The following is a 12,895-nucleotide window of genomic DNA, read 5'->3' on the forward strand; positions in this document are numbered from 1 at the left end:
GAAATTCCTATGACTTGTACTGATGTGTAAAACTGTCTGTGATGTGTGTTTTAGCAGTGAAGCCCTCCCTCTATCCAAGCGTCTCTGCTTTCAAATCTGGCAGCACAGGTGAGTGACCCTTTCCCTAAAACCTTCATCACCAACGTCCTCACCACCTTCTCTTGTTGGAACACAGTCAGTGCACCTAGTTGGGGATGTGTATGGTTGGTGTGTACCCCAACTAGCAGGGTACACATCCCCAACTAGCAGGGTACACATCCCCAACTAGCAGGGTACACTTCCCCAACTAGCAGGGTACATATGTGTACCCTGCCAGCTGGGGATGTGTACCCTGCTAGGTGTGGGATGTGTACCCTGCCAGCTGGGGATGTGTACCCTGCTTGTTGGGGATGTATGTGGTTGGTCTCATGCTTCTGTTTCCCTAAACCCTTCATCACCAATGTCCTCTTCTCTAGGTCTTTACTGTAATGGAGAATGTGTTCTCAGTTAAACCAGGAATCTACAACCTTGTTCCTGGAGAACAAACCCTCCAATAGGTTTTCACTCCAACCCTGTTCCTGGAGAACCCCACCTCCCCTAGGTTTTCACTCCAACCCTGTTCCTGGAGAACAAACCCTCCAATAGGTTTTCACTCCAACCCTGTTCCTGGAGAACCCCACCTCCCCTAGGTTTTCACTCCAACCCTGTTCCTGGAGAACAAACCCTCCAATAGGTTTTCACTCCAACCATGTTCCTGGAGAACCCCACCTCCCCTAGGTTTTCACTCCAACCCTGTTCCTGGAGATCCCCCCTCCCCTAGGTTTTCACTCCAACCCTGTTCCTGGAGAACCCCACCTCCCCTAGGTTTTCACTCCAACCCTGTTCCTGGAGAACCCCCTCCCCTAGGTTTTCACTCAAACCCTCCAATAGGTTTTCACTCCAACCCTGTTCCTGGAGAACCCCCCTCTCCTAGGTTTTCACTCCAACCCTGTTCCTGGAGAACCCCCTCCCCTAGGTTTTCACTCCAACCCTGTTCCTGGAGAACCCCCCTCCCCTAGGTTTTCACTCCAACCCTGTTCCTGGAGAACAAACCCTCCCCTAGGTTTTCACTACAACCCTGTTCCTGGAGAACCCCCCCCCTCCTAGGTTTTCACTCCAACCCTGTTCCTGGAGAACAAACCCTCCCCTAGGTTTTCACTACAACCCTGTTCCTGGAGAACCCCCCTCTCCTAGGTTTTCACTACAACCCTGATCTAGCGCAAAAAAACTAATCCACCATGCGGATCTAAGACTAACGTGCTTCTGTGCAGGTTGAATCAGGTTACTTAAGATGGAGAAGTGTGTGGGAGGGGGTGATTATTTTCTTAGTCTTTCTCCCTCTTTCTCTCCCTTTGTCTGTTGCTCTCTTCTTTATTCCCTTTGTTATCCTCTCTTTCTCTCTCTCCTCTCTCTCTCTCCTCTCTCTCTCTTTCTCTCTGCGTGCCAGGGCTGTCATTACTCCTTCTAATGTCTGTGGTAGTCTTGGGCTGTGGCCCATTGACTGTATGGCAGCAGCTGCCCCCATTCTGGTAGGTGTTTGATCATCCTTCAGTGACCAGGGGAATGCTTTCATTTACACAGTGGTCGACCACCGTGCCAAAACACATCACTGTTGACACAGCACGAGATAAGTGTGTGTGTGTGTGTTTTCGCTGCAGGTGAAGTGTGACATGAGGGGAAGATGGGTAGAGATTGTTTGCTTTCTTGGTGATGTATTAAACTGTGACCTCAAGTCCAGCCAAAATAAACATACTGGCTCCACAATGCACCTTGGGTAATAAGACCGTGTGTGTGCGCGTGTGCGTGTGCGCGTGTGCGTGTGTGTGTGTGTGTGCAGAGCACACTTCAAATGCAGTCGTCACACACCCCTCCTAGTTAACGCGAGAGAGTGAAGAGAGAGCTAACTAGAACTGCTACTTGGGAGGGTGTGTGACGACTGTGTTTGAAGTCTGCTCTGCACACACACAGCTGGTCTTATTACCCAAGGTGCATTCTAGTTAGCTCGCTCTCTCTCTCGTTATCTTTCTCTCGCGCGCTCGCCCGTTTTCCTTTGCTCGCCCGTTTTCCTTTGCTCGCCCGTTTTCCTTTGCTCGCCCGTTTTCCTTTGCTCGCCCGTTTTCCTTTGCTCGCCCGTTTTCCTTTGCTCGCCCGTTTTCCTTTGCTCGCCCGTTTTCCTTTGCTCGCCCGTTTTCCTTTGCTCGCCCGTTTTCCTTTGCTCGCTCGCTATCCTTTGCTCGCTCGCTATCCTTCGCTCGCTCGCTCCCTCGCTATCCCTCCCTCGCTCTCGCTCGCTCGCTCCCTCGCTCGCTATCCCTCCCTCGCTCGCTCCCTCGCTATCCCTCCCTCGCTCGCTCCCTCGCTATCCCTCCCTCGCTCGCTCCCTCGCTATCCCTCCCTCGCTCGCTCCCTCGTTATTACCCAAGGTGCATTCTAGTTAGCTCTCTCTCGTTATCTCTCTCTCGCGATCCTTCTCTCTCTCGCGATCCTTCTCTCTCTCGCGATCCTTCTCTCTCTCGCGATCCTTCTCTCTCTCGCGATCCTTCTCTCTCTCGCGATCCTTCTCTCGCTCGCTCTCTCGCTATCCCTCTCTGTCTCGCTAACCCTCGCGCGCTCGCTCTCTCGCTAGCTATCCTTCGCTCGCTCGCTCGTTACCTCTCGCTCTCGTGAAATATTCAAAATTGAGAAGACTACAGTATTAGAATTTAACAGAGACATTTTAAAGTGTTAGCTGATAATATATGTGTTTTAACAATGTGCAAATAGTAGTAGTACGAATAGTAGGGAAGGCAAACAGATACATGGTTTCTCATGGCAACGGGCCACACCTTGCTGCTGTGACAGGCCTCGGCAGCCTCTCTCAATAGCAAGGCTATGCTCACCGAGTATGTACAGTCGTTGAGAATGACACAAATATTACATTTTCAATCTGCTGCCTCAGTTTGTATGATGGCAATTTGCATATACTCCAGAATGTTATGAGTGATCAGATGAAGTCCCTCTTTGCCATGCAAATGAACTGAATCCCCCCAAAATATATCCACTGCATTTCAGCCCTGCTACAAAGGGACCAGCTGACATGTCAGTGATGCTCTCGTTAAAACAGGTGTGAGTGTTGACGAGGACAAGGCTGGAGATCACTGTCGTGCTGATTTTGAGTTTGAATAAAAGAGGGTGGTGCTTGGAATCATTGTTCTTCCTCTGTCAACCATGGTTACCTGCAAGGGAACACGTGCCGTCACCATTGCTTTGCACAAAAAGGGCTTCACAGGCAAGAATATTGCTGCCAGTAAGATTGCACCTAAATAAACCATTTAGCGGATCATCAAGAACATCAAGGAGAGCGGTTCAATTGTTGTGAAGAAGGCTTCAGGGCGCACAAAGTCCAGCGAGCGCCAGGACCATCTCCTAAAGTTGATTCAGCTGCGGGATCGGGGCACCACCAGTACAGAGCTTACTCAGTAATGGCAGCAGGCAGGTGTGAGTGCATCTGCACGCACAGTGAGGCAAAGACTTTGAGGATGACCTGTTGTCAAGAAGGGCAGCAAAGAAGCCACTTCTCTCCAGGAAAAACATCAGGGACAGACTGATATTCTGCTAAAGTTACAGGTTTTGGACTGCTGATGCCTGGGCTAATGTCATTTTCTCTGAATCCCCTTTCTGATTGTTTGGGGCATTTGGAAAAAGCTTGTCCGGAGAAGACAAGGTGAGCACTACCATCAGTCCTGTGTCATGCCAACAGTAAAGCATCCTGAGACCATTCATGTGTGGGGTTGCTTCTCAGCCAAGGGAGTAGACTCACTCCCAATTTTGCCTAAGAACACAGCCATGAATAAAGAATGGTACCAACACATCCTCCAAGAGCAACTTCTCCCAACCATCCAGGAACAGTTTGATGACGAACAATGCCTTTTCCAGCATGATGGAGCACCTTGCTATAATGCAAAAGTGATAACTAAGTCGCTCGGGGAACAAAACATCGATATTTTGGATCCATGGCCAGGAAACTCCCCAGACCTTAATCCCATTGAGAACTTGTGGTCAATCCTCAAGAGGCGGGTGGACAAACAAACAACCCACAAATTCTGACAAACTCCAAGCATTGATTATGCAAAAATAGGCTGCCATCAGTCAGGATGTGGCCCAGAAGTTAATTGACAGCATGCCATCAGTTGCAGAGGTCTTGAAAAGAAGGGTTAACACTGCAAAGCATGATCTGCATCAACTGTGGCCCAGAATTTAATTGAAGCATGCCACTTATAAAATGCTTGTAGTTATATTGACAGCATGTCCATTGTAACATCTGAAAAAAATTAAAGACACTGAAGCAGAAACTTTGTGGAAATTAATATTTGTCATTCTCAAAACTGTTGACACTTATAAAATGCTTGTAGTTGATTTTGGCTCATAGTAACATCTGGTCAAAAATATCTAAAGACACTGTGTACAAACTTTTTGGAAATTAATATTTGTCATTCTCTGTTTTAGTCAAAGCGTTCTAGTTTGCTCTGTTTTAGGGTCAAATAGCTTCTAGTTTGCTCTGTTTTAGGGCCAAATAGCGTTCTAGTTTGCTCTGTTTTAGGGCCAAATAGCGTTCTAGTTTGCTCTGTTTTAGGGCCAAATAGCGTTCTAGTTTGCTCTGTTTTAGGGCCAAATAGCGTTCTAGTTTGCTCTGTTTTAGGGCCAAATAGCGTTCTAGTTTGCTCTGTTTGTTTTGGTTGATTCTTTCCACTGTGTCAAAAGTTATCTTTTTGTTTCATCATCATTAGGCTTTGGTCTAAATGTGTTTCTGTCCTGAGGCTCTGTGGTGTCTGTGTTTGTGAACAGAGCCCCAGAATCAGCTGGCTGACGGGACTCTTCTATAGGTTCATCTCTGTAGGTCAGGGCTTTGTGGTGGACATTCCTTTTAGGTGGATGTAGAATTGAACAGCTCTTTTCTGGATGTTGCTCACTATAGGCCTAATTCTGCTCTGCTTGGTGTTTTGCGTTGTACACCAAATATATTTTTGATGAATTCTGCAGATTCTTAAGTATTTGTCCAATTTCTTGAATTATTGGTTGATGGACCCCAGACCTCGCAATCACAGAGGGCAATGTGTCCTAGAACTGATTGAAGTATTTTTAGCCAGACCCCCTCTGTCATATCCTCTGCTCTGACCCCCTCTGTCATATCCTCTGCTCTGACCCCCTCTGTCATATCCTCTGTCTCTGACCTCCTCTGTCATATCCTCTGTCTCTGACCTCCTCTGTCATATCCTCTGTCTCTGACCCCCTCTGTCATATCCTCTGTCTCTGACCCCCTCTGTCATATCCTCTGTCTCTGACCCCCTCTGTCATATCCTCTGTCTCTGACCCCCTCTGTCATATCCTCTGTCTCTGACCCCCTCTGTCATATCCTCTGAGTCTGACCCCCTCTGTCATATCCTCTGAGTCTGACCCCCTCTGTCATATCCTCTGAGTCTGACCCCCTCTGTCATATCCTCTGAGTCTGACCCCCTCTGTCATATCCTCTGAGTCTGACCCCTCTGTCATATCCTCTGAGTCTGACCCCCTCTGACCCCTCATATCCTCTGAGTCTGACCCCTCTGTCATATCCTCTCTCTGACCCCCTCTGTCATATCCTCTGAGTCTGACCCCCTCTGTCATATCCTCTGAGTCTGACCCCCTCTGTCATATCCTCTGAGTCTGACCCCCTCTGTCATATCCTCTGAGTCTGACCCCCTCTGTCATATCCTCTGAGTCTGACCCCCTCTGTCATATCCTCTGAGTCTGACCCCCTCTGTCATATCCTCTGAGTCTGACCCCCTCTGTCATATCCTCTGAGTCTGACCCCCTCTGTCATATCCTCTGCCTCTGACCCCCTGTCATATCCTCTGTCACCCCTCTGTCATATCCTCTGAGTCTGACCCCTCTGTCATATCCTCTGTGTCTGACCCCCTCTGTCATATCCTCTGTCTCTGACCCCCTCTGTCATATCCTCTGCCTCTGACCCCCTCTGTCATATCCTCTGCCTCTGACCCCCTCTGTCATATCCTCTGCCTCTGACCCCCTCTGTCATATCCTCTGCCTCTGACCCCCTCTGTCATATCCTCTGCCTCTGACCCCCTCTGTCACATCCTCTGCCTCTGACCCCCTCTGTCATATCCTCTGTCTCTGACCCCCTCTGTCATATCCTCTGTCTCTGACCCCCTCTGTCATATCCTCTGTCTCTGACCCCCTCTGTCATATCCTCTGTCTCTGACCCCTCTGTCATATCCTCTGTCTCTGACCCCCTGTCTGTCATATCCTCTGTCTCTGTGCGCTCTCTGTCTCTGTGCGCTCTGTCTCTCTGTCTCTGCCCCCTCTGTCTCCTCTGTCTCTGACCCTCTGTCTATCCCCTCTCTGTCTGTCATATCCTCTGTCTCTGCGCTCTCTGTCTCTGCGCTCTCTGTCTCTGCGCTCTCTGTCTCTGCGCTCTCTGTCTCTGCGCTCTCTGTCTCTGCGCTCTCTGTCTCTGCGCTCTCTGTGTCTCTCTCTGTCTCTGCGCTCTCTGTCTCTGCGCTCTCTGTCTCTGCGCTCTCTGTCTCTGTCGCTCTGTCTCTGCGCTCTCTGTCTCTGCGCTCTCTGTCTCTGCTCTCTCTGTCTCTGTCGCTCTGTCTCTGTCGCTCTCTGTCTCTGCGCTCTTTGTCTCTGCGCTCTTTGTCTCTGCGCTCTTTGTCTCTGCGCTCTCTGTCGCTCTCTGTCTTGACTCCTGTTCCTCTGTCGCTCTCTCTCTCTGTCGCTCTCTGTCTCTGCGCTCTCTGTCTCTGCGCTCTCTGTCTCTGCGCTCTCTGTCTCTGCGCTCTCTGTCTCTGCGCTCTCTGTCTCTGTCGCTCTCTGTCTCTGCCGCTCTCTGCGCTCTCTGTCGCTCTCTGTCTCTGCGCTCTCTGTCGCTCTCTGTCTCTGCGCTCTCTGTCTCTGTCGCTCTCTGTCTCTGTCGCTCTCTGTCTCTGTCGCTCTCTGTCTCTGTCGCTCTCTGTCTCTGTCGCTCTCTGTCTCTGCGCTCTCTGTCTCTGCGCTCTCTGTCTCTCTCTGTCGCTCTCTGTCTCTGTCGCTCTCTGTCTCTGTCGCTCTCTGTCTCTGCGCTCTCTGTCTCTGCGCTCTCTGTCTCTGCGCTCTCTGTCTCTGCGCTCTCTGTCTCTGCTCTGTCTCTGCGCTCTCTGTCTCTGTCGCTCTCTGTCTCTGTCGCTCTCTGTCTCTGTCGCTCTCTGTCTCTGCGCTCTCTGTCTCTGCGCTCTCTGTCTTTGCGCTCTCTGTCTCTGCGCTCTCTGTCTCTGCGCTCTCTGTCTCTGCGCTCTCTCTGTCGCTCTCTGTCTCTGTCGCTCTCTGTCTCTGTCGCTCTCTGTCTCTGCGCTCTCTGTCTCTGCGCTCTCTGTCTCTGCGCTCTCTGTCTCTGTCGCTCTCTGTCTCTGCGCTCTCTGTCTCTCTGCGCAGGTATTGCCCTCTGGTGGTGACAGTCGCTGTTGTATTTCTGTTTCAGAATCCTATAAGAGAAGTCCAAGTAGCACAAGGACAGTCCAAAACGATTACGGTATTTATTATTTATTATTATTAGGATCCATGTGGTCTGACACGTAACGGAAAATACTTTACAATTTACATTTAAAGACTTTACAAATAGACAAGACCGTTCTAATACCTGAAAGGTAACATTTAATGTGAGGGTTTGAATCGCATCCGTTTTCACTCTCACAAGTCTGCTGCATTGTATGTGCAACATTCACTCAGTACAGGTTGACTTGATAATGTTGCATGTAATGACTTGATGTGCATTCATTACTGTTTGGCTAGCTAAATTTTACTTTGACAGTAAGACGACGTTATAGCTAGAAAACATATCTACACTAGTTACCACACACTTGGTTTTAGCTAAACTGTTGGGTGCTTGCTGTGTAATCATACTAGCGTTAGTGTTCGGTTAACCATAAATACATGAGTTTACTTTAGCGACGCGACTATCTGCATCCAAGCTATCCAAGCTAACTAACATTTGGCTGTTCCTAGGTGGGGTCGGGCCGTGGGACGCGGGGCCTGTAGTCGTCACGGCGGTACACCCGTTCACAGGGCAACAGCCTGGCGACCTGAGCTTCAACCCTGGCGACCGCATCACTGTGGTTACCAAGACAGAGTCACAGTATGACTGGTGGGAGGGAACGCTGAACGGACGGACCGGAATCTTCCCCGCTAACTTCGTCTCCTACCCCTGAACACACACACACACAGGTCTGTCACACACACACACTCTCACACAGGTCTGTCACACACACACACACACACACACACACACACACACAGGTCTGTCACACACATGGACACTTGTATTACTGGCAGTAATGTTTTCAACACACTACATGGACACATGATGTCCTACACTCTCTAACACGAACACTCTCCACAATGTTCAAGACTCACACTAACTGACTCTGATTACTACAGTTCAGGGGAAGGTCTTCCTATAGGACGGTATGGGTAGTCACGCTGTCTTCCTATAGGACGGTATGGGTAGTCACGCTGTCTTCCTATAGGACGGTATGGGTAGTCACGCTGTCTTCCTATAGGACGGTATGGGTAGTCACGCTGTCTTCCTATAGGACGGTATGGGTAGTCACGCTGTCTTCCTATAGGACGGTATGGGTAGTCACGCTGTCTTCCTATAGGACATTTACATTACATTACATTACATTTAAGTCATTTAGCAGACGCTCTTATCCAGAGCGACTTACAACGGTATGGGTAGTCACGCTGTCTTCCTATAGGACGGTATGGGTAGTCACGCTGTCTTCCTATAGGACGGTATGGGTAGTCACGCTGTCTTCCTATAGGACGGTATGGGTAGTCACGCTGTCTTCCTATAGGACGGTATGGGTAGTCACGCTGTCTTCCTATAGGACGGTATGGGTAGTCACGCTGTCTTCCTATAGGACGGTATGGGTAGTCACGCTGTCTTCCTATAGGACGGTATGGGTAGTCACGCTGTCTTCCTATAGGACGGTATGGGTAGCCACGCTGTCTTCCTATAGGACGGTATGGGTAGCCACGCTGTCTTCCTATAGGACCGTTCCTACCTGAACTTTACTCTTTGGCTCGCTATAGTCCAGTTCACTAAGGTCAGCCTGCTTTTGAAACCGTTCAGAACAGGGAGGGACCTACCTGAATTTGTCCAATAGAAACTCTTGTTTTCATTGCAAAAAAAAAAAATTTCTACAGTGTTTTGATTAATGAATACACCCCCAGATGTTACCAGCCAGCTCTGATCACTTCTAGAGACCCGAACCACACTGGAAAGGGTGATGTAGAAAGACTATATCCGAGCCAGTGCAGTGCAGTTTGGGTCGGCAAGATGGTGTGAATGAGGTACCAGTTTTAGAGCATTGAACAGAGGAAAGCTAAAGAACGGTGCTGTTATCACCGACGCTGCTACTCTGTTACACTGTTATATTCTCACTCGCTATTTTATATGCTCTACGTCAAGTCACAAATTGGTTTGACAAGGGTGTTTGACATATATTACAATGAAGTCGATAGATTATTATTATTATAGATTATTTTATTTTTTTGTTTCTATAAAATGCATTATAGATCATCTGCCTGTGGGTTATTTTATGTTCTGAAGTTTCTGGGATTATGTGCAGTATTTTTCTCCATACTACCGTTTTTGTATGATCAAAAGTATTTAATATAAAATCTGTTTTATCTTAACATCTGTATGTAATGATAGTTTGTACGGATTTCTCTCTGAATGTGTGTGTGGATATGTATTAAAGAACCTTGTCTGTAAGAGGTGTAGTTTGTCTTCTGGCCACAGGAGGGCGATGTACTCCTGTCTCTACTGCCTATCATGATGCTGTCCCATTTTCTACCTACCCATGTGTCATGCATTAGATTGGTGCAAAGCATGTCTGGTCTGGCTGTAATATCAGTGATTTTTAAACATTTTTTAAAGTCAAATTTCCCCATGTCCACTTGCCAACACACCACTCACAAACACACTGTGTGTGTGTGTGTGTGTGTGTGTGTGTGTGTGTGTGTGTGTGTGTGTGTGTGGTGAATGATTGTCCAGGGTGAGTACAGTTCTACTTTGGAATAGTAGATTATTGCCCTGGGGAAAAGACACATGCGTTCTTATGAAATTGAAAATTCCATCTTTTTTAAAATTTAATAGCAGAGAACAGAACATCTGTAAAGGGTAACATTCCTCGCCCTGTCATGGGCCTATAAAAACACAACAGCAGAGATTATGCCTCAATCTGTCATATCAAATCTGGCCCTGACACCCGGACAGGACAACGTTCCAAAACGCATGCGTTCAGTACCGAACACGGCAACAAGACCACACCCCCTTTTTTTAACGATAAAACGGCCTCCATCTCCCGTCAACTCAACATCCCTTTCACCTTGGTGACCTATTTCTACACTGTGTTTCATGTTAACACAGTAGGAATGTCTGCAAGGGAAGGTAACCGTGTATAAACGGCGGTACGGTAAGAGACGTTTTTAATAACTGTAAAAGAATAACGCGTACTAAAACACACTCCCTGAACAGCTGTTTATACAAAGGCCCGTTTCCTCGCATCACAAACACACACATGCTTTGTTCGCTTGCTAGTTGGAACCAAGGAACTGGCGTGTTCTAACTGGCTGGAGTTATACGCGTTCAAACCAATTAGCAAGTTTGCCATTTCAGAATATCCTAGGCCACGATATATATATATATACGCACACACATATACACACACACGTGTGTGTGTGTGTATATATATGTATATACACACGCACACATATACACACATATATATACATATACACAGACACATATATACACAGACACTGGTTAACAATTACATTACCGTAATAAAAATTGTTTTTGTTTTTTTAGCAACAACAAAAAAATTGTCAAGCAAGAATTTTCTTAGGACTGTCTTGAGTGTGAACTGAAAACTACAGTAGCTGTTATTGGCAGAGATGTTTGGAACTCTTTTGTTATTGGTCTGTTAACCAATTTACCACATGGTGATGTCACCATGGAATGCCAAAACTCCCACCCATACAAACCTGCTGATTGAAGTCATGACACTGATAAAACATATTCACACTTTTACAGTGTTCATGTTCGTTTCATCAAATGTTATACTATATGATACAAAACACAGGGAAAACTGAATATTTGACACCACTGGGCATTTTAAAGAAAGCAAGGCCCTATAAAATCTGCCTTGCAGATGGAATCACGGAATCCAGACATTCTAAAATGGAATTCAACAATATTCAAGCATTTCTTGAATTTATTTTATTTCCACAAGTTAATTAGGATGGGCGCTCCGTCAACGGGACAGTTGTAAAATCATTCAGCGCGTTATATCAAGATCGCAGATTTTAGAGGAACAACAAATGTCGGAACATAGAAGTGTCTTATATCGGCTGAAAACTTACATTCTTGTTAATATAACTGCACTGTCCAATTCACAGTAGCTATTACTGTGGAAAAAATGCCATGCTATTGTTTGAGAGCTCCAACAAAACACTTTTTTCAACGTGATAGGCTGAAGGTGAAATGTGGACTTACATTCTGAAATCTTGCTCTGATTTATCATCCAAAGGGTCCCAGAAATTTTACATGAACATGAAGTGCCATTTTTCATATCCTAAAAAGGTCCATATACCCATACTGCACAATCGATTTTTGTATTTCCACTCGTTCATTTTGCAAAGAAAGTAAATTGTGAAAATCTCACCCTAAACGTAGTAAAAAAACAAACACTGGTTTCTTTCTTTGTATTATCTTCTACCAGATCTATAGTTTTATGTTCTACATTCAATTCACATTTCCACAAACTTCAAAGTGTTTCCTTTCAAATGGTATCAAGAATATGCATATCCTTGTTTCAGGTCCTGAGCTACAGACAGATAGAGTTGGGTATGTTGTTTTAGGTGATTTTTTTAAAAAGGGGGCTGTCCCTAAGAATATTTAAAATATATGACATTAAAGTGCATCAATGATTGGTATTTTCCCGCAATTATCTGAAAGGGCACAGGAAAGCCCGTGTGTGTGTGTGTGTGTGTTGTGTTGTGCTCCTTTGTGCAGCCGTTAGCGATGATGCTAATAATAACCGTCTGCTGATAGATCGGAAGGCTTTTCCGAAAAGAAAAAAGCAACGTCACAATTAAATGTGAACTACAATGCAGCCTCTGCCTACCTGGCAGAATGATCTCATGATTATGTACATCAATCCAGTAGCCATTTTGTTTCGTAAACTCTGCATCACATGAGCGCTACAGAAACACCGCTAACCAAACAAAGGTCTCTCGTTTCGTAGATTTTTCCTCAAAAGTTGTTTTAAGCTTTGTTGTGGCACTTAGGAAAATAACAACATGTGATGTTCTATTTAAAAAGGTTCTGGGAGAAAACTATTGAAAAATTCAATGAAATTTGGGAGAAAAAAAATATAAAACAAAATCAAACGAAGGAGAATGCAGATTTTTATAGGGAGCTAAGCATGTTCTCCACAGGCTGGGACAGACGAGATCACACAGATTTAAAGTTTAAACCGTAAAACCAGGGTCATGTTCAGTTGGGCACAACGTAACAAAAAAAATGATTAGAACTTACACTGTTCGGCTAGTATCTCAGTGCTCCATGGACCTTTTTAAATACATGTATCGACAGCATGTGTGTGTGTGTGCAGAGTGTTTTCATTTGAGTTGGGCTCCTGTGGGTGGTGGGAGGGTTTCTCGGGGTCTGAGTCTCCCAGGAACGGACAGGCCTTGTCAGCTGGGGTGTCCACTGATCGCCTGTCAAGAAATACACATCTCAGCTGGAGAGACGTTTACATGTGTCTGTATCGAACAGATTTCCTGGTCCAGG

At 46.5% G+C, this 12,895-nt stretch overlaps 1 protein-coding gene across 1 annotated transcript in view; it reads left to right on the plus strand.

The window, feature by feature from the left end:
* Positions 1-9,811, plus strand: part of sh3yl1 (SH3 and SYLF domain containing 1) — a 58,521-nt gene extending 48,710 nt beyond the window's left edge. The window contains exons 9-11 of the mRNA XM_052485727.1: positions 55-108; positions 7,514-7,564; positions 8,038-9,811. Coding sequence (XP_052341687.1) covers positions 55-108; positions 7,514-7,564; positions 8,038-8,240 — 308 coding nt within the window. The 3' untranslated portion in view covers positions 8,241-9,811. The remainder of the gene's footprint in view (positions 1-54; positions 109-7,513; positions 7,565-8,037) is intronic.
* The last annotated feature ends 3,084 nt before the right edge of the window (positions 9,812-12,895 follow it).

This window comes from Oncorhynchus keta, chromosome 29 (genome assembly GCF_023373465.1).
Source record: "Oncorhynchus keta strain PuntledgeMale-10-30-2019 chromosome 29, Oket_V2, whole genome shotgun sequence".
NCBI lineage: Eukaryota > Metazoa > Chordata > Actinopteri > Salmoniformes > Salmonidae > Oncorhynchus > Oncorhynchus keta.